The sequence below is a fragment of the Hyperoodon ampullatus genome (assembly GCF_949752795.1).
Source record: "Hyperoodon ampullatus genome assembly, chromosome: 1".
Classification (NCBI taxonomy): domain Eukaryota; kingdom Metazoa; phylum Chordata; class Mammalia; order Artiodactyla; family Ziphiidae; genus Hyperoodon; species Hyperoodon ampullatus.
The window spans coordinates 90,305,433-90,328,274 of NC_136914.1; the positions used below are offsets into that span (position 1 = coordinate 90,305,433).

The 22,842-nt window shown below is 40.1% G+C and overlaps 1 protein-coding gene across 1 annotated transcript; it reads left to right on the plus strand.

The window, feature by feature from the left end:
* Nucleotides 1–591: 591 nt before the first annotated feature.
* Nucleotides 592–21,004, plus strand: NIPAL1 (NIPA like domain containing 1; the record flags this gene model as incomplete). The annotated part of the gene is made up of 6 exons (XM_079699844.1): nt 592–637; nt 9,223–9,489; nt 14,205–14,261; nt 18,034–18,124; nt 19,691–19,851; nt 20,385–21,004. The coding sequence occupies 6 exons, from the start codon at nt 592–594 to the stop codon at nt 21,002–21,004; spliced, it is 1,242 nt and encodes a 413-aa protein (XP_079555970.1).
* Between the last annotated feature and the right edge of the window lie 1,838 nt (nt 21,005–22,842).

Consider the following 22,842-nt stretch of genomic DNA (forward strand, 5'->3'; position numbering starts at 1 on the left):
CGAGGGACCGCAGGAGAAGCTGATACTAGCACAAAACGGCAAAGTCTATTGTCAAGCCCTGAGAATGGGCTTGGTAATCAGAGCAGAATCCCAGTGGCTACAACTTCCCTACAAAGCCGCAAACACACAAAGCAGGGCGCTCAGAATCCAAAGGCAGGAGACCGACCCGGAGAAGCCAGAAGGCGGCCTCAGCACAGACTTTTACGCCGCTAAATTCCCAAGGAGTTGGCTCGGTGGCCTCCACGCTCCGAGAGACGCCTTTACCCTGTAAAGTGTGTCTGTGCTTCTGTACCACTTGGCTCCCGCAGTGGTCCCGCGTGGCGGTCGGCGCTCCCACCAGCCACACCACTACCCCTGGACCGCAGCTGCAGCCAGCGCGGCGAGAAAGAGCACCGAAGCCTCGGACCTCGGAGGTGGGGCTTGCGCGGAGGCCCCACCCCGCCGTCCCCATTGGCTGAGGCTGCCCGGGGCCGGAGTCAGCGCGCACCAGTCCGAGACCCCGCAGCTCCGCCCCAACGCTGATCCATGCGGAGGACAAGCACAGGTGGGTGAGGAGCGACCTTCTGTGCCCGGGAAGCCTCGTCGGGGGCCATGGGGGGACAGGTGAGGCTGCCACCCGGAGAGCCCTGCCGAGAAGGTGAGTGAGTGTCTGCCCAGAGCCGGAGGATCTGGCGTTCAGGTGGCGATGAGAACGGCGGGCGGTCCCGGGTACTTGTGGAGACCAGAAAGGGATACGCCGACTCTTCACGCGCTCATTCATGCATTTATTCATTCAGTCATTCCGCCAGTCAGCCGGTTAACAAGTATTTATCGGTGCCTACAATATGCCAGACTCTGTGGGGATGCCTGAGTCGAACAAGACATACGTGGCTCCCACCCTAGTCCGGAAGACAGATCCATGTAAATTACGGAGAGCTGAGTGTCGTGACTGGGTAATCAGGGTGCTGTAGGAAGACTCTCAAGTCTCATCTGAAAAAGACGCTTCTACTGACTCGGACTCACTTCCAGAGTCCGTGGTCGACGTCACCCAGTGGGCAGAGGGCATGCCCGCGGACCGGACGGGAGTCCAGTCTTGCGTCCAGCGCTGGCTTGGCGAGGGTCAAACACGGTGCAGGGTCAGGAGCCCTGGACCACCCCCCGGGGGAGGGCTCTGGACAAACCTGGGCTGCCCACCTCTCTCCTCTTCCTTTTTGATGAAAACGCCTCCAACCCCAGTAGCCTCGCGTCTGACTCGCTGTGAAGTCACTTCTTGGCTGCTTAAGGCGAGAGCAGGACAGAGGAAGAGACCGGGAACTGGGTGCACTCATTTGTAGGTTTCTCACTGCTTTCTAGTCTGCGGTTTAAGCCGCCACCTGCGTCCTGTAAACTCTTAGGGCGCCACCCCTTGCCCTGTGCCAGGTGTTTACAACACTCGCAGGCTTTCTACAGTCTCAATACCAAAGGCGCGCGTGAGTCCGGGTAAAAGTAGGGGCACGGCTGAGGCGGCGGAGAGTGGGCGCGGGTGGGCAGTGTGTATCATATGAAATGACAGCTTTCAATTTTTACAGAGTCCAGAGAAAAGCAGATTTCTATTTTACCCGGTAAGGATGTAAAGAGGGAGCGGGCAGAGAGAGGCGTGGCAAGAACTATCTTTCCAAAATTGGCAACTTCCCCGGTTTTCTCTTCTCTTGGCTCTCCCAGCTTATTCCTTGATGCAGAGAGTTGTTGTTGTTTTAAGGTGGGAAAAGGCAGTGAACCAGTCAAAACTGTGCCACCAAGAGAAAGAAGGGACACAAAGAAAGAGAAAAATGCCTGAACAATTCACAAACTATTCAGAAGTTGAGGTTTTGGAAGCGGTTACTAAGGCAGCTGGATCTAGAATTATTTCCTAGACAGTCAGTCATTCTTTGTCTAAAGAATTCCTAGGGCTTCCCTGGTGGCGCAGTGGTTGAGAGTCCGCCTGCCGATGCAGGGGACACGGGTTCGTGCCCTGGTCTGGGAAGATCCCACATGCCGCGGAGCGGCTGGGCCCGTGAGCCATGGCCGCTGAGCCTGCGCGTCCGGAGCCTGTGCTCCGCAATGGGAGAGGCCACAGCAGTGAGAGGCCCGCGTACCGCAAAAAAAAAAAAAAGAATTCCTAAACTAGTAAGTCAGACTGTTACTAACACGTCCACCCTTGTTTACCCAAGGATCTGTAAGTAAGGAGGATGTGTGAATTACATCCGCTTGTTTGAATTTAGGGATGATTTTCCTGCTTTGCTCATGCATTAAGTTCCAACAAGAAATATTCAAGCTCCATGCTTAATACCTGGGGTTAATTAACTGTGGTAATTAATTAGGTGGGATGCTATTGGGAAAGACTTGAGGGAAATCAGAATCCTTCTTATCAGTAGTGGGAAGAGATTAGGCTTTGGCACCAGACACTCTTATCAGCTATGACAGCCTCCTTAAGTCTTTCTTCAGCTGTAAATTGGGAATAATTCCTACAGTTTAGAGTTTGAGGAATAGATGCAGATGGGATTACACATGAAGCACACACTTCAGAGCCCGACATGGAGTAAAGGCTCCATTTTTCATCTGTTCATTTATTCAAATGACAAGAGTCCCATGTGCCAGACATTGGCCTAAGTTCTAGAATAGAGGGATTTGCAAGACAATCTGGTCCTAGACAGTCTGGGTCTAGAGGCCCAGATAATTGGTTTTCATAATTAGCAATCCAACCAAGCACAAAATTATTTGAGCCTTTGTTTTTTTCTGTAGGTGTCCATCCCCATTCTCTGGCCTCTTGGATGCAGTGGTATACATTAATGATTCTGAGATTTTACTCTTTAAAAAAAAAATCCATATTATAAACATTTCTCAAAATTCCACCAAATGAACATTAACTTTTATCAGCAGGACAAGCTGCATTTTCTATGTAAAATATAGCTTCTTTTATGTTACACTAAAAAAGATTTTCTCCAGATTTTTACAAGAAGATTTAAAGCAGAAGTTGTTTTTTCAGCCTTCTGTAGATTTCCTAAGTGCTGAAATTCAAGTGCTTTAAGGTATTAAAAATTCTTCACTAAAGGTTGTTCAGAAAGCAATATGTTATTACTTGCAGCAGTTTATGTAGGAAATCTGATGGTCAACAGTCCTCATAGAGTATTTGACCTCCAAACACACTGATAGTGGGACAATCTTGTTTAGAGATACAAATTTTTAACTTTTAGAAAAATCAACAGTATCTGCTCAAATTTATTTGGGTTACTTGAAATAATGTGCTTCCTGCCCAGCCCTATCAGAGTTCATATGTAGATATATCTGCTTGATTTCCAAATTTACTCAAACTTATTTCTCATTCTTATCTGCTCCAAATTTGCTCTAAATTATTTCTCATTCCTATTCTACTCCCCTTATTCCTGTTTTTCTGTTCGTTTTCTCACTAAAATTGTCAGTTTCCATGAGAACAGAGACCTGCTTACCTGTCTTGTTGATCACTGTCTCACCAGTTCTTAGAACAAGACCCTGACACACAGGAAGTGCTCAATAAGAATTTGTTAAGTGTTGCATGAATGTATACCTAACATGGTGCCTTGCATGGTAGGTGTTCAACAACTGATTTGTTGGATGAATAAATAAAATCGATATATGGATATACGATGTTGTTACAAAGCCATAATTAAGCTGTAAGAGGAAGTCTGTTTGGTTGGCAGTATTAAATTGTATGATGGAAAGTGAGAAATTCCTTTAGATTGGAAAGGCAGAGAAGGCCTTTCTAAGGAAGTGAGAGCTCAGTGAAGAGAAGGAGTTAGGCATGCCAGCCACTACTAGCACTACCTAACAAGTAAAGGCTACTTAAAAGCTTTAAGGTGAGAAGGAATTTAGCCTATGAAAGGAAGAGGGGAAAAAATTAGGGAATGAGGTTACAGAGAACGCTGGAGGCCAGGATTCTGTAGGCCCTTGTAGACTGTGGTGGGGATTTGGGATTTTTTCTGAATGAAAAGGGAAGCCATTACAGAATTTTGCAAGGAGAAATGACAAGATTGGACCTACTTATCTAAAAGCTCATTTCACCTGAGCTTGTCCCCTGCTACTCTGACCTCATCTCATACCATCTCCCTTCTCTCACCAGCCAGCCTGGCTGGTGCAGTTCCTCCCACCCCCTCAAGCAAATTCCCAAGTCTGTGTTTGCATTTACCCTTAGCAGAGAGGTTTTTCCATTCAATGCTGTTTAAAAAAAAAAAAAAAAAAAAAAAAACTCCTTTATGCTGCTTTTACTGCTTTCCATGGCACTCAACATATTCTGTAGTTATTAGTTCACTTGTTTATTTCCCCCCATTAGAATGAATGTAATAGAGCAGGAATTTGATTTTACTCACTGTTGTAACCCCAGCTTCTAGAAAATGCCTGACAGATAATAGATACTCAATAAATATATATTGAATCAAAGAATGAAAAGATGACCAGTGTTTTTTCAGAGAATGAGAAAGAGAGAAAGAGTAATGCAATGTAATGTCAGAGGTGAGCAAGCTTTAGAGCATGTAAAGCTTTTTTAAAGTCTGGGATTAGGAATTTAGACTGTTATAACTGCCATGAAAAATCATGGGAAATTAAGCAGGGGAGTGATGTAACTGATTCACACTGGCTGATATTTGGAGAACAAATTGTAGGAGACATGAGAGATGTCATTCACTCTTTCCTTTGCTAATATAAATAGGCAGGTGTATCAGTCACCTATTGCTGTATAACACACAACACAAAACCCAAAGGCTGAAAGCAACAATCATATATTCTTGCTTATGTGTCTGTAGGCCAACTGATGGTTGACTAATCTAGACCGGGTACACCTGGGTGTCTCTGCATCAGGCTACATACCCACCTGGGTTTGGCTCCTTTATGTGGGATGAGCTTAGGTCTGCTCCATATGTTTTCATTCTGGGATCAAGCTGAAGGGGCAGCAGCTGCTCAGGGAAGCTCTATTCCTGAAAAGTACAGAGGTGCAAGAGAGTAAAGCCAACCATAATACAAGGTGGTAGACCCAACCACGTTAAGTACATTTGAACCCTCTCCTTATATCACCTCTGCTGATGTCCCATTGGCCACCAATTCACTCCCAGTTGACATCAAGGGAAGATACTCTGCCCTCGTCGGGAGGGTTAAGGAAGTGACTAATTGCTGAATAATAATCCAAACTAACCCAGTAGAATGGATGGTGAGACAATGATTTTCTCAAATTGGAAATAATCTTGCAATGATTAAAAATGTAGTTTTATGCAGTCACTGATTTCTCAGAAACCAAGATACCCTATTCCATGTAATAATTGGACAATATATATTATTATTCTCTATAGTCAAACAGGACTTGAAAAAAATTAAAGCATTTCATCTTTGTATAAACAATAATAAATTTTAACTGACTTTATTTGTACTTTATGTTTTTACTTTTCTGAAATAGAAAGAATAGTAGCCTGGGAATTGCATTACCTGGCCTTGTTTGGGCAGTTACATGACTTTGGCAAGTCACTTAATATCTTGGCATCAGTTTCTTTAAAATGTCTTCCAGCTACAAGTGCCTATGAATTTAGAGCTGGTCCATCAGCAGTATTTATGAGCTACCAGGATTATAAGTAAATTACTCTGGGAACCAAGATAGCTTATGATGAAACCACAAAATTAAGGAAGGGGTCTTTAGAATCATCAAGTCCAACTCCTTCATTTTAGAGATGAAGAAACTGAAACCAAGAGTGATGACTCAACTTGCCCAAGATTATAGATAATTTGCAATGGAGCTAAAGGTGGGAAAAGGCATATAATCCTATAGAAAATTTAACTTTGTTTTAAAATTTTTAAGTTGTGTGTGTCTGTAAGGAAACATTCACACCTGTACATAGAAGATACATATTAAGTTGAATCATATGAAACTGCTATTTATGTAGGGTCAAAAATTGTCAAATATCATCAATTTCATTTGGTTTAACATAATTGAGAAAATTAGCATCACTGTTTGTAAAAGCAAAAACACTGCAAATTATCCAATGTCCACCAACTATAAAATAGAAAAATTAATGGTGAGATAGTCAGGCAGTAGAATTCTATAGAACTGTGGGGAAAAAACCAAACCTTACAGCCAGAACATCAAGATTGATAAATCTCAAAAACAAGCAAGTCACCAAAAAATACATACTATATGATTACATTTTTAGAAGGTGCAAAAAGAGGCAAACGAAACACTTTATTATTTAAAGATATAATTTTATAGGGGAAATCATTTTTTTAAAGAAAAGGAATATTAGACAGAAAATCAAGATAGTTGAAACCACACGGCTTGTGGAATCTTAGTTCCACCATCAGTGAAAGCGCTGAGCCCTAACCACGGGACCACAAGGGAATTCCCAAGTTGTTTTTTTAAATTGGGTGGTTGATACATTGGTGTGTATTGAATTATTTTTTTCTTTATAACTGACATATATTTCCTAAATCTTAATTATTCAATATTTAGAACAATATATAATAACATCAAAGAAGTTACAACATCATGCTGTTTGCTGACAGGAGTGTAAATTGGTACAGACACTTGAGAGGGCTATTGACAGTGTCTATTAAAATGAAAAATAAAGGGGAATTCCCTGGTGGTCTAGTGATTAGGACTCCGGGCTTTCAGTGACGAGGGCTCGGGTTCAATCCCTGGTCAGGGAACTAAGATCCCACAAGCCCGGGCAATGTGGCCAAAAAAAAAATAATAATCATAAAATGAAAAATGAGTAATGTAATAAATTTTCTGTGTTGAATAAGGTTTGGATTAAACTCTGGAGAATTACTTTGCTTACTAGAATCATAAGAAGCCACCTCTGATTTTGAGATATCTCTAATTCCTCTGAAACCTTCCAAAGTCCCTGCCCACACATTCTACTTCACCCATCTCTCCCCTCCTGCCCAGCACCACTCCACACCCACCAACCCGCCAGTCACTCCCTCCTTCAGTCATACCTGCTGTGGGCTCCCTCCTTAATATGCTCCCCAAACATAAAACAATTTAAGGTCTAAGGTCAGTAACTAGACAAGATTTTTATTACTTTTTCCTGCCATAAAACTTGCAGCATTGGGACTTCCCTGGGGGTTCAGTGGTTAAGAATCCACCTGCCAATGCAGGGGACACAGGTTCGATCCCTGGTCCAGGAAGATCCCACATGCCGTGGAGCAACTAAGCCCATGTACCACAACTACTGAGCCTGAGCTCTAGAGCCCACGAGCCACAACTTCTGAGCCTGAGCACCACAACTACTGAAGTCTGTGCGCCTAGAGCCCGTGCTCCACAACAAATGAAGCCACCGCAATGAGAAGCCCGCGCACCACAATTAAGAGTAGCCCCCGCTCGCCGCAACTAGAGAAAGCCTGTGTGCAGCTACAAAGACCCAACGCAGCCAAAAAAAATAATTAAAAAAATTTTTAAGTTAAAAAAAATTTTAAGTTTAAAAAATTTTTAAACTTTTTAAAAGTTAAAAAAAAAAAACCTTGCAACATTAATGTCCGCTTACAATGAGAACTTACAAAAGGCACTCCCTTATCACCTTCTGCCTCCACACCCCCTAAAATGCTGGAAACATTTTGCTGTGTCAACAGCTCAGAAAGAATATTGTTTGATTGGAATGAGGTCCACCCACACTGTTTCCAGAGATAAAGTTTTGGAATGGTTATGTTAACTACATAGTAAGTGACACTAATGCAGCCATGGAATTTACTGGACAGTCAAGTCAGATGTCTTCCCAAGAATTCATGTAATCGAAATTCTTACTACCAAAAATTACTTTGCACTCTTAGAGGTTGGATGAGATGAACAGTGCCTGGGACAGATTGCTAGATGCTAGCTTATGTGACAATTTGCAGCAATTCTTACTAAAACAACCAGCCTGAACAACTCCTCAGTTACCATAGAATATCCCTGAAGTAATATAATTCTCTTTGGAATATTTAGAAGTTTTGTCCCAGAATTTATGTTGTATCACAGGATCAAAGTTGGTTCATTTTCAAATTACAGAGATAAATGAAATAATAATCACGAAAAGATTGAATTCAATTATTTTACCTTTTGCTAGACCTGAACTTTACGGTTGTTTCTCAACTGTGTATGTGGTAAAATTCACATAACTTCATAATGCTTTGCCCAGGAGGCATAGATCCTGTTTTTAAAGTTTTGTTTCTAAGACATCATTTAGTTGTTCATGTGCCCTCTTAAGATTTTTGAGATGTAAAACTGATTTTCTTTTTTCACTTAATTCTAAAATTGTAGTTGATTAATTTTTCTTTGCCCATTTTTGTTTAAGGTAAGTCATGTTAGGGAAACATGCCTTTTAAATGGAAAAAAAAAGTTGAGAAGATGTTCAGAAAACCTAGTCACGGTGTCACCTTGTTTGCAGCTTTTTGAGTGGAGAATAGATTATTAAAAGTTCTTAGTGTAAAATGTTTTCATTCTGTGTTTTAGTATTTAGCCTCAAAAAAAAAAAAAAAAAGAAAGGCACTTATAATAATGGGTCTGGTTCAGTGGATTTACATGCTTATTTGAATCCTATTCAGGAAAAAAAAACCCTCCTCATATTTAATTCATTTGTCTATTAGATTCTGTTTTTTTTTAAGGAGGAAGTGAGTTAGTAGACCTACAAAATTATTCTTTTTAGGAAAGTGGTCCAGAAAACTAAACCCGCTTTTAAACATGTTTTCTGAAATGCACAATTCGTTCCTCACCAAGTGGGATAGCTCAGTTTCCTGTAACATGGTGATTTCTAGACCCACAGGGTTGCTCTGCCCTTTCCCATCTTCAGTCGCCACATATGCTGCTGCTTTCCCGGAGACACACTGATGGCGTGAAGGAGAGAAGTGGATGTTGTAGGGCTGTGATGAACCGCTGAGCCCAAGCTGGGTCTGAACAGCTCCATGCTGCTCCAGCAGGCTGCTGCTGGCTGGAGCAGAGAACCGAGTACTGCTAGATCTTCCATTTTATGAGAGGAATACAGACTTTCATGTGAAGTCTCGCATGTTTGCATGATAACAACTCAACAACTTTGCAGACATTTTGAAGAACCTGTGTGAGCCCAGCTGAACCTGTCTGTGAGCCCGTGGACCATGTGCTGGAGACCGCCCATCGGGCAGTAAAAAAAAACAGTGTGTCAGTACCGCCCACTCAAGTTTCTCTTTCTTGGAGAAAGAAAGCAAAGATTAGTGTGTCTCCCTTTCGTCGGTTGACATTTCCCTCTTTCCCTTTTCCAGGCTACGTGCTGTCTCTGATCTGTCCGAATGCCTCCCAGGCTTGGTGTGAGATCACACGTGTGTCAGAGCTGCTGGCTTCTCCTGTCCTCTACAGGGACCTGAATTCCAGCATAACCAACTGGAGCATTTCTGCAAATGCAGAGAACAAATACAGTCTTTATGTAGGCCTGGTACTGGCAATAAGTTCCAGTGTTTTTATTGGCTCCAGTTTCATCTTGAAAAAAAAGGGCCTCTTACAACTGGCCAACAAGGGTGTTACTAGAGCTGGTAAGAAATGGACGCAACTAACGAATTCAAGTTTCTAACTGCAGAAATCATCCTACTGTAAGACCACGGTGCTACAGGAATAACATTTCACTGTCTCTGTCTTGGCCCCTATTCCTGTTCTTAGCAACTGTTCTCAGCAGTTTCCAGGATTGAGCCAGTTGTGTCTCCTTTAGGGTGAGACTAAAATGCAAGAGGTTTGGGGTGTGGGATGAGATCTTCTTTCATAGCCTTAGTCTGAGATTCCAGGATTTAGTCAGATCAGGCGACTCCCCTGATTAAAACACATCAGTGGCTTTTCTTTGCACTCAGAGTAAAATCCAAACATCCTCGCACAGTCTCTTACCTCACCTGCTGCCTAAAATGGCCTGTGCTACCTCTCCAGCTTCATCTTCAGCCTCCTTCACTATCGTGTGCTTTTCTCTGGCTTCTGGAATGTACCGAGTTCTCTCCCACCTTGAGGTCTTTTCTTTTGTCTGCAGCTCTCTTCTGCCTGTCATTTGGCTGACTCATCCTTCAGACTTCAGCTAAACTATCACCCCTGCAGAAAGGCCTTCCTCGACCATCCTCTCTGGGGAGGTTTCACTCACCTCTACCCCTGCTATTCTCTATCACTGCACCAAGGGTTTCCTTCATTGTACTTGGAATAATATGTCATTGTACATTAATTGTTTATTTGTTGTCAACAGGCTTGTTTATTGATAGTAGATTCACAAGAGCAGTAATGTACCCTAGCATAACGGTTGGCACCCAATAAGTATTGTCAAATCAGTAAACGGATTACAGTAGAGTTAGGTTACTATTTGTAGTGACATTTCAGAAGCTGTGTAGCTCCGCTTGGCTATCCTTCATTAACCATGAATTTTCTATTCATTCTTATCAAGAATAATGTCCTAAAAGAGTTAAATATCTTTCTAAGGTTCATAGGGGAAAATAAACGGCTATGAATTGTGCAAACAAGTTTATAAAAGAGTACTATTGAGGGGACATTGATTAAAACAGTTTGGCATTAACAAAGATAGACAAAATAATAAAAGATAATTGAAAACTTATATAAGTACATACAGCAATTTAATATACAATTTTTAAAAGTGGCATTTCAATCCACTGGAGAAAGGATTAATTATTCAATCAAAAGTACTGAGACAACTGGCAAAAACTAGAGGAGAAAAATGTGAGAGCTTTACTTTATACCATTTGGTAGAATAGATTCCTCATAGTTTAGAGTTAAATTTAAAATGAAATAATTTTTTTAAAACAACCTAAAAGAAAGTCTTCCTAAGCGTAAAGATAAAGGAAGACACAATTCTATATAAAGGAAAAGACTATCTGGATTGACCCTCCCCCCAAAAAAAATCCTACATGGAAACACCTTTAACTGAAACTAAAAAGGAAATGACATGTGGGGAAAATTTTCAAACTATATGACAAAGGGTAGTTAAGTCACAATATACAAAGAGTGACTATAGTTGATAAGAAAAAGATAGGTACCTAACAGAAAAAAGGCAAAACACATAAACAAGGAACTCACAGAATAAGAATTGTAAGTGGCCAATAAGCATACCTAAGTAAATGTTACTTCACTAGTACCCAAAGATATACCAACTATATAACATTGAACTCCTGGGTTTTACCTACTATTTTAACAATATTTGGTTTTTCTTTAAAAAATAATGCCCTATGTTGGTAAGGGAATTTGGGAAATAAATAGCCCTCTCAAACATTGGTGGAAGCAATATAAATGGGTACAAACTTTCCTGAGAGCAATTTGGGAAAGCTTAAAAATGTTAGTATCTTAAAATCTAATAATTCTACCTCTAGGAATTTGTTTTAAGAAGTGAACGAAGCTACAGTACTATAATCAAAACAGTGTTGTATTGGCACAAAAACAGACATATAGATCAGTGGAACAGAACAGAGAGTCCAGAAGTAAACCCACACACCTACGGTCAATTAATCTACAACAGAGGAAGCAAGAATATACAATGGAGAAAGGACAGTTTCCTCAACAAGTGGCATTGGGAAAGCTGGACAGCTACACATAAATCAATGAAATTAGAATATTTCCTCACACCATATACAAAAATAAACTCAAAATGGTTGAAAGAGCTAAATATAAGATGTGACACCATAAAACTCCTAGAAGAGAACATAGACAAAACATGCTTGGACATAAATTGTGGCAATATTTTTAGATCAGTCTCCCAAAGCAAAAGAAATAAAAGCAAAAATAAACAAACAGGACCTAATCAAACTGAAAGCTTTTGCACAGCAAAGGAAACCACCAAAAAACTAAAAATACAACCTATGTAATGGGAGAAAATATTTGCAAACGATGTAACCAATGAGGGGTTAATATCCAAAATATACAAATAGCTAGTACAACTCAATATCAAAAAACCCAATCAAAAAATGGACAGAAGATCTAAATAGACATTTCTTAAAAGAAGACATACAGATGGCCAATATGCACATGAAAAGATGCTCAGCATTGCTAATTATCAGAGAAATGCAAAGCAAAACTACAATGAGGTATCATCTCACACTGGTCAGAATGGCTATCATCAAAAAAAGTCTACAAATAATAAATGCTGGAGAGGGTGTGGAGAAAAGGGAAACCTCCTCCACTGCTGGTGGGAATGTAAATTGGTACAGCCACTGTGGAAAACAGTATAGAGTTTCCTTAAATAAAAACAGAGCTACTATATGATCCAGCAATCCCACTCCTGGGCATATTTTCAAAAAAGATGAAAACTCTAATTTGAAAAGATACATGCACCCCAATGTTCAAAGCAGTGCTATTGACAATAGCCAAGACACGAAAACAACCCAAGTGCCCATCAACAGATGATTGGCTTAAAAAGATGGGGTATATAAATACAATGGAATATTACTCAGCCATAAAAATAAATGAAATCTGGGCTTCCCTGGTGGCGCAGTGGTTGAGAGTCTGCCTGCCGATGCAGGGGACACGGGTTCGTGCCCCGGTCTGGGAAGATCCCACATGCCGCAGAGCGGCTGGGCCCGTGAGCCACGGCCTCTGAGCCTGCGCGTCCGGAGCCTGTGCTCTACAACGGGAGAGGCCACAACAGTGAGAGGCCCGCATACCACAAAAATAAATAAATAAATAAATAAATGAAATCTTACCATTTACAGCAACATGGATGAACCTAGAGAATATTACACTAAGTGAAGTAAGTCAGACAAAGACAAATATATGAAATCACTTAGATGTGGAATCTACAAAATAATACAAATGAATATATATACAAAAGAGAAACAGACTCACAGACATAGAACAAACACATATATATACATACATATATATATTTATATATATATATGGTCTCATACAGGTTAAATTAATCATAATAATATATAATAGACCAGATTTTAGACTATTCAATCATTAAGGGCTGAGAAAGTATTTGTGATATTAAGTTTTTTAAAAACAGCATATGAAGTCATATTTTAATTTTCCAATTTGGTTATTTGCAAATTTTGTAAGGAGAAAATCATAAATTAACATGGTTAACTGCTTTGCAACATAATCCTCACAGCTAATATATCCTTTTTAGTTTAACTATAACAAAATCAGATAGGTCAAGTTCACAACATTAAGTATATTAAAATTGGTGAGAAAATTGCAATTTCTAAAACAATCATAACAATGACTTAAGCTCACAAATTACAGAGTGGGAAGATAACTCTCTAAATATCTTAGGAAAGGTTTTTGTCCTTTTCAGTAGACTAGACAAATTCAATTTCATGTGCCAAGGTAGAGAATAAGTAGAATCCAGCTGGCTAATGCTGGCTATTCTCTCATTGACTACCCAAAATCTCAAAAGCTCTTATGTCAACCATCTTCATCCCTTTAAGGTCTGCCTTAGGTACCAAGCTAATTTATGATTTATGGTTTTCTGTCTTTAATTTTTTAACTGTGGCTGAAACAAGGTATTTAGGGCTTATAATACTCTACGTCCACATCTGAATGGCATAAATACAGTGTGGACAAAGAATATAACCTGCCATATCAGTAAACAAAGGGTGTTGCCAGCATCAAGCCATTAGCCACTGCAGCCACCAGCAGACAGTGCACCCTGAGGGCATTCAGGATGGAGAAAACAGGATACTGGCCCTAGATAGTTAAGGTGCATATCAAAGGAATGATTTCAATGAGCCCAGACTCTTGCATCTTCCCATACAGAGAAAAGTGCTAAATTCATTTTCTTTAATTAATGGTAATCTTTCGATGTTCCAACTACCTGTTTTGTTTGTTTGTTGTTTTTGCAAAAACTCCTATATATCCTGGCTCCTCCCTTACTTATTCAGGGCAGTCACTCAGAGCTGTCTGAGAGGCTGCCTCCTGGGCTTAAGTCCTCAGCAAGTCCACCGAATAAAGCATAATTCTCAACTTTCAGGTTGTGCATTTCTTTTCAGTAGACAGTAGTAAACCTGATGACTAAATAAAATTTTCCTGCAAATGAAAAAACTGACTTTGTGTAGAAATCAAAGGCAATATAAAGAAAGCTTTAGAAGATTTCTAAATGGAAGATTTACTGGAAATGACCAAGTAAATAAGCTAAAGATGAGATATAATGACTAGGCCTTAAGCCTTGTGTTTTCCAACCATACTCCGGTACGTTTTGTAGAAGTTAATTCCTCAAACCCTCTTCCTCCACTTTAGAACTTAATTTCTGTTTGTATCATTTTCCTAGGACAAGGTGGATATTCTTACCTTAAGGAATGGCTCTGGTGGGCAGGATTACTCTCAAGTAAGTCCTTAATGCCGAGAATAGTGTTTGCTTGTAAAATGATAAAGTATGTGCAATTGTTCAAATTGATTAATTTATCTAAGTGGTAAGGATGTCACTTAAGTCTAGAAATTTTTGTGTGGGCATAATGTCTTACATATAAAATAAATCACATGTATTTAGAGTTAAGTTTTACTCTTTCTTCCTCCCACCTCCACATTCTCAATACTGTTTTGGAATGCAAGTAAAAAAGTTATTGTCTGAAATCTTATATTTTATCACAAACTTCTCCTTCTCTTGTATTTTATTCCCCATAACAATTGAGGAAAATGCTTCCCTCCCACATTTTCCCAGATCCTAATTCAATATGCGACTGTTCTCGCTGCATAGAGTAGGTACACTTTCCTGGCCAGGACCAAAATATGGATAAATAAAAATCCCATTGGACTGCTTAGCTCTGAACAAATGGAGAGAAGATGAAGGTTGCCAGCACTCTCCTTCCGCCTAGACTTGGCCTGAGGATTAAATGAGACCCTTTATGAGGTGAAAACACTTTCTAAACGCTAATATGATGTCCAGTAAGAAGACAGTGTGTCACCCTCAGGCACTTTTGCAGATTTATATCTCCCTCCTAACTCCTCTGAACTTTCTCAAATCCCAAGCCTAAAACTTCCAGGGAAAGGACCTCATAAATTGTAGTTTCACACTACTTCCAGCCATCTCTGCAGCCAAAAGCCTTAAAACTTCCATTGATTTTCTTGTACTAAGTAAGACATTTCAGTATTTTTGAGATCTTGTTACAAGAAAGAATTGGATAACTTTTCTTTAATAAATGGTGGTATCTAAAAGTCTTGTTACCTGAAAACTGGGTTCATCTCTTGATGGGTGTCAAAAGACACAACCAAGTCAGAGATTGGGAGAAGGAAGGATTTATTACTTGCAGCAAGTAAGGGGAACACTGGGGATCTTTCCCAAAGCAGTGTCTTCCCAAACAGCAAAATTAGGAAAGTTTTAAGCTAAAAGTACATGCATATTCATGAAGGGGCTTGAGCAGAGGAGAATTCAGCATAGAATTGGGGCAGAGGTTGACAAAATCCAAGCATTAACTGATGGAAGTCACAAGGGTCAGAAAAGGTCAACATCGGGACCTCCCTGGTGGTGCAGTGGTTAAGAATCCGCCGGCCAATGCAGGGGACATGGGTTCGAGCCCTGGTCCAGGAAGAACCCACATGCCACGGAGTAACTAAGCTCATGCGCCACAACTACTGAACCTGCACTCTAGAGCCTGCAAGCCACAACTACTGAAGCCCGCGTGCCCTAGAGCCCACACACCGCCAACTACTGAGCCCACACGCTGCATCTACTGAAGCCTGTGTGCTCTAGGGCCCGCGTGCCACAACTACTGAGCCCACGTGCTGCAACTACTGAAGCCTGCGCACCAAGAGCCCATGCTCCGCAACAAGAGAAGCCACCAAGAAGCCCGTGCACTGCAACGAAGAGTAGCACCCGCTCACCGCAATTAGAGAAAGCCCACACACGGCAACGACGACCCCACACAGCCAAAAATAAATTTTAAAAAATTCAATAATAATTATAATACCTTAAAAAAACAACTTCTAAAAAATAAGTGTTATATATGCTGGGGAAGCACCATGGTTCAATTAAGAAAAAAAGAAAAGGTCAACATCATCATCCCTTGGGTTCAAGTTGATCTGGTGGTTGAGGGGACTTAAATTCTGCAAAATAGCTCAAGGAAGTACTTCAGGCTAATCTTTACCATTGAAACAGAACTGGGAGTCTTTACAACTGATTTATCATCTTTGCTGTTGTTACTTCTCTTGCCTGATAACAGTTTGTTCTTTTGTTCCCTTAAGATCATTAATTACTGAGACCTGTTCGAGGGCAAGCATTGTGGCCAGGCTTAGATCAAAAAAAGGCTTAGTCCTAAAATGGCTTCTCTTATGTCAAAAAGCTATATCTGGTTCTTTTCTCCGGGGATCCCATACCCTATCTGCTTAGAGGATGGTGAATAAAAATAATTTAAATTTGCATAGCTTTTTCAGCTTTTAAGGTGTTTTCACATCTGTTTTCTTACTTCATTTGAGTAAATGTTGTCAGAGACTGTGCGGGGAAGATTCCAAATAAATATTTGGATGATTCTTTCTCCTTTTCTCTCTCTCTCTGTCTGTCGTATCTCTCCACCCTCTACCCACAAAATAGAATGAAAGTAGAAGGAGAATACTATATGGCTATGTTTGTAATTTTAGTCTCACCATGCACAAAGTTTCTGCCAGTATTAAAGAGTGAAAAGCACAAGTCTTCAACATCAGAGATTTTATCTAGTGACAAACATACAGTACTTTAATTATGAAATCAGTATTTTCCTGGAAAGCTGTCTATAATGATAAAAATATAAATAATGAAGTATTCAAGAAAACATGTCGATGAAAAAAAATAATCAGTCGATCTAAGAAAAAAATGGAAAATTTTATTCACACCGAACTGAGGATTATAACCCGGGAACAGCCTCTCAGAAACAGAACTGCTCTGCCTGTTAGAGATCAAAGCACAGTTATAAGTTCTTGAGACAGGGGGCATTAAATGCCATCTAATGGACAGTTTACACAATCCAGAGCTGCACTTACAAAGAGAGTAGTGGGCCCTTATGAGATTAAGAAGGAAGGTTATCTCCTAAGGAGGTCTGGTTAATGCAGACGCACAACACACACTAAAGGGGAGGGAGGAGGCCCAAATGGGCCAAAAAAAAAATTATTAATAAATTTTTCTCATCTTGCCATAAAATATGAATTTTATTTCATTACTTACTATTTGGAGAAAACTACCACTGTTGCTCTTAAGAGAGCAGTCTCCTACCATTCTGTACATTTCTATTTGTTTTATGATATTTTAAAGCTGATTATTCCTGTAGATTTGGCTGGGGCTGGGGTCGGGCTTGGGGGGTGGAGTGGATAGCAGCCAGAGGGAAAAAGAAAATGGGTGCTGGTGTCTTTTATCTGTTCCAGGATCTCTCTCTACAATGTGTCTGCTTGGCACAGTTTACAGCGTGAAATACTGCATTCTGTGGGCAAGCATTCAGTTGTGACCCATGAGAATAATTTGGCCCCAATTCAAGGGCCCAACTCTTAGAAAGATTTTCCCTCACTCTAGAAGTTAATTGCATCACACTATCTTATGGAAGCCTGGAGTTCCTCAGATAAGGATTCCAGGAGCATGTTGTTAGGACTTTCAAAGAGCTGCTTGGATATCCTTGAGCTACTGAGATACTGTTACTTACTTGTAGATCATCTGCAATCCAGAGGTGCCTGACTACACAGGCCCGTGGTAGGCATCTCTGCCTATCCCCTGCCTAGACTGTACATCTCTAGAAAGCATTCTAATTTTACAAACTGCTTTATTGTTAATTTGCATAGCAGTAGGTATTCTTGAGCAAACAATCATTCTTACTTATTTACTCCAAAGCTACCTCTTGTAGATTTCATCAGAGTGACCAAATATGTTTCTGGTTCTAAAGTAACTAAAAGGTTTATTGAAGGTCATTTAAAATAGATATTCCTCTGTCGCCACTTTTTGCATTAATTGAGTTTGTATCACCAGGTAATTGCAGTTTATCCTTTTAATACCAAACCTTCCCTAAAAGAAGTTAAATTATTCCTTTTCATTAGATATATGAGTGTCTTTGGGGTAAAAGACTACTGCTTTGCATGTGTCAGTTGTTTTTCTCATAGGATAAATAAGCCTATCTTTTGTATTAATACTGCTGCTTGCTTTCCAGTGGGAGCAGGCGAGGCTGCGAATTTTGCAGCTTATGCTTTTGCACCTGCCACCTTGGTCACCCCACTGGGCGCTCTGAGTGTTCTCATAAGGTACGTGAACAGTAAGGAACTTGGCTTCTGAGGGATTTTAATACCATGATAAACTTAACCCACAAGAAACAGATTACTAAGCATACCTCAAAACATAATTTTGAAAGTCACAAAAATAATGTGAGAAGACTATACAATAAATAGAAGGAGAAATAGGAAATAGATGGTCTTCCCGCAAAACACAAAGTAAATGTGTGTTTTATTTGTGACGATTCAGTGGAGCCAAGCAGATTTTTTTCCCCTCTCACCTGAACAAATTGCCGCAGCCCTTTTAATGCTTTCTTTTGTCATAGTGGCTAATGAGTGTAGTTGTCAGAGGACTTTAAAAAGCATAGTGTTCGGGTTAAATTTCAACTTTCACTAAAACTCTTGCATTGTCTGCTGGATACTTCTGTTTGGATATATCTTAGTTTCTTTTAGTACTGGAAACAGGAATCATTTTCCTGTCAATGAAAAGTGGGTCTAATATTTCTGAGTTGGTCTTTATTATGATTCCAAATGAATGTGTTCCATGAGCCCATGAACTCTTTTATTTTGTAACTAAGCAACTGTTTTGTTTGTTGTCTTTTTCTTTTCCTTTTATCTCCATTCATTACCAACCTCTAGAAGAAAGCTTATGACTAAGCCTACCCACTTCTTTTCACCTTCTTTGTAGGATTGTTGTGAGAAGTAAGTGAGTCCATACAGAAAGCACTAGAACACTGGCTACTAGTGAATGGTAGATATCGGTAGTAGCACTTTTTGCTGAGGCTGCAGTCCTCATCAGTGGCCACATGAGGGTGACTCTGAGAAAGCACCTGGTAATTGACCATAGTCTTGGGTGCAAATGGATACTGATAATGCCCTGGTGGGAGTGCCAGGGCATCAGGAGAAGGGGCCACAGTGGACCTACTGGTTGAGCAGCAGGATGGCGTAATCTGTGTCCATGGTGGTGCCAACCTAGAACTTCCTGAGGCCATGGCAACAAGGTAGTGGGAGCAGTGAATAGGTGAAAGTATCAGAGCAATAGCAGCCGGTAAGGAAATATTTTAATATTTTGACAACCCATATGGTTGTACTTGTGTGTACCAGGTAAATATTGGCCCTGAGCAGAGTAATCCTTCTTTAGGTATATATCTTTCTTTGAAGCTTTCATGAGCACACGTTTTAAATGTGTCATGCCAGTAAGATGTAAAAGTTCTTCCATTTTGTTTGGCTTTACAGGAGAAAATGGGGAAATTCAAAATGAATTGAGTGGGACCTCTTAGAAGGTCATGGGAAGATTACAGGTGTATAGAATGCCTATTATAACTTTTTAACTATAAAAGCAATTAAGCAGACTTGATTAATTACTTGTATTTTTCTAGATACAAATTTAGTAATATGTAACAAACTTCACACACAGAAAGGAAGGGAGGGAGGGAGGGAGGGAAGGAAGCCAGCCAACCAGGGTTTTCAGTGTCACATAGCATATTCCAATCAGTTGATTGGGATACAGACTGGTGCGCACCACAGTGCGACATCTGAGCTGCCATGGAATCCAAAGGTAACTGAACAAGAGTGATTTTTTTTTTCTTCTTCCAACAGTGCACTGTTGTCTTCCTATTTTTTAAATGAGCACTTGAACATTCATGGGAAAATAGGCTGCATATTAAGTATATTGGGGTCAACTGTGATGGTTATCCATGCCCCACAAGAAGAGGAAGTAGCTTCTCTGCATGAAATGGAAATGAAATTGAGAGACCCAGGTCTGTGATTCAACCAAAAGAAACACTTACTCAAATTCTGCTCCACTTTCTCTTCTCATCAAATGAATTGGTAATAATATTGTAATAGGCTTCCTAGAAGCCTAGTTGTGGGTTGAGGTACAGTACAGTTTGACCGAGTAATACAAGTCTTCTGAAAAGGTGACACAACTTATTTTTGTGTCCATGCTTCCCCTCCACAAAATGAAAGGAAGAGATGGGGATAGAAAAGGGAAAAGACTTATACTCCAACCCAAACTTTCACATCTTTCTCCCTCTGAAAATAAAAAGTCAATCAGACAATACCTGCTGTACCTCATAGTGTTGTCTGTGAGGTTCAAATGATATGTCTGTGAAAGTCCATTGTGAAATATTGAGAGCCATGCAGTAAATGTTGTTGTTGTTCCTGTTTTTTTATTTAGTCTCACGTCTCTTTCTAAAACACCTAGGCTCCTAAACTCATGACTAACAAGATTTCACAAAGATTTGATCCTATTAACATTTTCTGAAGTCTAATTCTTTTCTTCTCCTAACAGGATTTATCTCCTTTGCTGTGATCATAACTGTGATCTCCTTGGTGCTGATTTTGATTGTAGCTCCCAAGAAAGGACAGACCAATATATTGGTCTACATTTCAATCTGTTCGTTGATTGGAGCATTTTCAGTTTCTTCTGTCAAGGGCCTGGGAATTGCCATTAAGGAACTACTGGAATGGAAGCCTATTTATAAGCATCCCCTGGTCTTTGTTTTGCTGGCTGTACTCGTGCTTTCAGTGACAACACAGATTAACTATCTCAACAAGGCACTGGACACCTTTAATACATCTCTTGTGACTCCCATTTATTATGTGTTCTTCACTTCCATGGTAGTAACTTGCTCCGCCATCTTATTCCAAGAATGGTATGGCATGAATGCTGGAGATATCATTGGGACTTTGAGTGGGTTCTTCACCATTATCAGTGGCATCTTCCTTCTACATGCTTTTAAAAACACTGACATTACCTGGAGTGATCTGACATCCACTACTCAGAAAGAAGTCCTCTCTCTGAATGGCAATGAAGACAAATACGTCTTACTAGAGAATGTAGAATGTTCAGCCCCAGGATTTGATGATGACATTACCTTGTTTAGCAGGACTGATGATCAAAGTCCCTAGAAACCCTGAACTTTAACCACTGAGACACTTGGAGAGGAGAAGGAATACCTGATTCTTGGAACAACTATTAGGAAAGCTGGCATTTTTAAAGTTCTAACTAATAATTTAGACATGAGGCCAAATAAAAATGCCTTTATTTTTGGCCATCAAATTTGAAAATCAAAGTTTTGATCCTCCTCCAGAAGGCTTCTGCTGTTTTTCATTTCTGCAAACTTGAAATATTCCCTAAGCATGAAAGAAGTCAAAGAGTTAGATAACTCTCAGAATAATCTTTCTTCTGGTCACAATATGTTTGGTTCTGCCAGGTGGCTCTTCATTTCTTTGGCTACTATTCTTAGTGTCTCAGTAATTCATAGGTAAACACAACTGTGTGCTGATAAGCAGAATATCAGTCACCATTCTCTAATGAGTCATAGTTTCAAATTATTAAAACTGAGAAGCGAGATCACTGATGCCTCCCACCTTCTACAACTTCCTTCTTTCTAAACTAGGTAGCTAAAGGGTAGAGTGTTAAAGAAAAAAATAGACATGTTGGAAATCTGCTGCTTGGTGGGCTAGAATGTGTAAGACACACATGCCAATGAAGGGCTTATAAATTGTAACTTATTGAGGAGTTTGAGAATAGGAAGGCGAGTTAACGTCTTAGAAAACTCAGGGAATATTACAGGAAAATACCTTTTCATATTAAAGCCTACATAAAATTTTCCTATCTCACTCCAGGTGCATGGCAGGAGTAAGATTTTTGGTGGTCTCTACCATTTATGGATAGATTAATCCATTAATCTTTTCTCATTGATTTAATGAGAAAAGAAATTAGCTATCTTATTTCTAGACTAACTTATTTCTCTCAAAAAAAAATCCTAACCAAAAAATTATGACATTAAAAACAAACAAAAACTCTTCAGGTTGACTGGATTATTCTCGTCTAATGTCAAATGTTATTAGTTTTGTTTGCTTGTTTGTAATCTACCTCAAGTCTATTCTGGGTAATAATAGTAGATTATTTTCTTCAGAATTCAATTAAAGTGACTTTAGCATTTCCCCAGTTCGGTTGAACTGTGATTGATTTTCACGGTGATGACCTGAGATGTTGCATTGATTTTCACGGTGATGACTTGAGATGTTGCAAAGCCCTAAAGTGCTGGCATAGTCTCTTCGGCATAGTTTAGTGTTGAGTGCAATTCAGTGCATTCTTTTTTTTTTTTTTTTTTTTTTGCGGTATGCGGGCCTCTCACTGTTGTGGCCTCTCCCATTGCGGAGCACAGGCTCCGGACGTGCAGGCGCAGCAGCCATGGCTCACAGGCCCAGCCGCTCCGCGGCATGTGGGATCTTCCCGGACCAGGGCACGAACCCATGTCCCCTGCTTTGGCAGGCAGACTCTCAACCACTGCGCCATCAGTGCATTCTAAACTTTTGAAAATTGATAATCCGTGGAAGATTCATGGGTTGATACCTCAGGTCAAATATATGTTTACTGTCTTGATTGCTGTTTCACCTTAATTGTATATCAGATATATAAGCTATGAACACAAGTTTGTAGAAAAAGTATTCTCTCAAAAAGTAGTGTCTGAAAGTTGTAGAAATTCTTTTAAGTTTCTCTTTTTCTGTTGAAAACTCTGTTGATTTCTCCTTCTTGGTGAGGAAATTAATAGCATCCAACCTGAGGTTGGCGTAGTCCTCCACTCGACTGTATCTTAGCGTGAGATATTTCTTCAACGTCACCTGTGACAAAGCTTTGTCCTTGGTATATTGTGCCCAGGTTAAAGGTTCTTGTAACACAAGAACCCATGTGTACCCTGGGTTGGAAAATGAACTGGTGTTGACACATACTCCCAGGA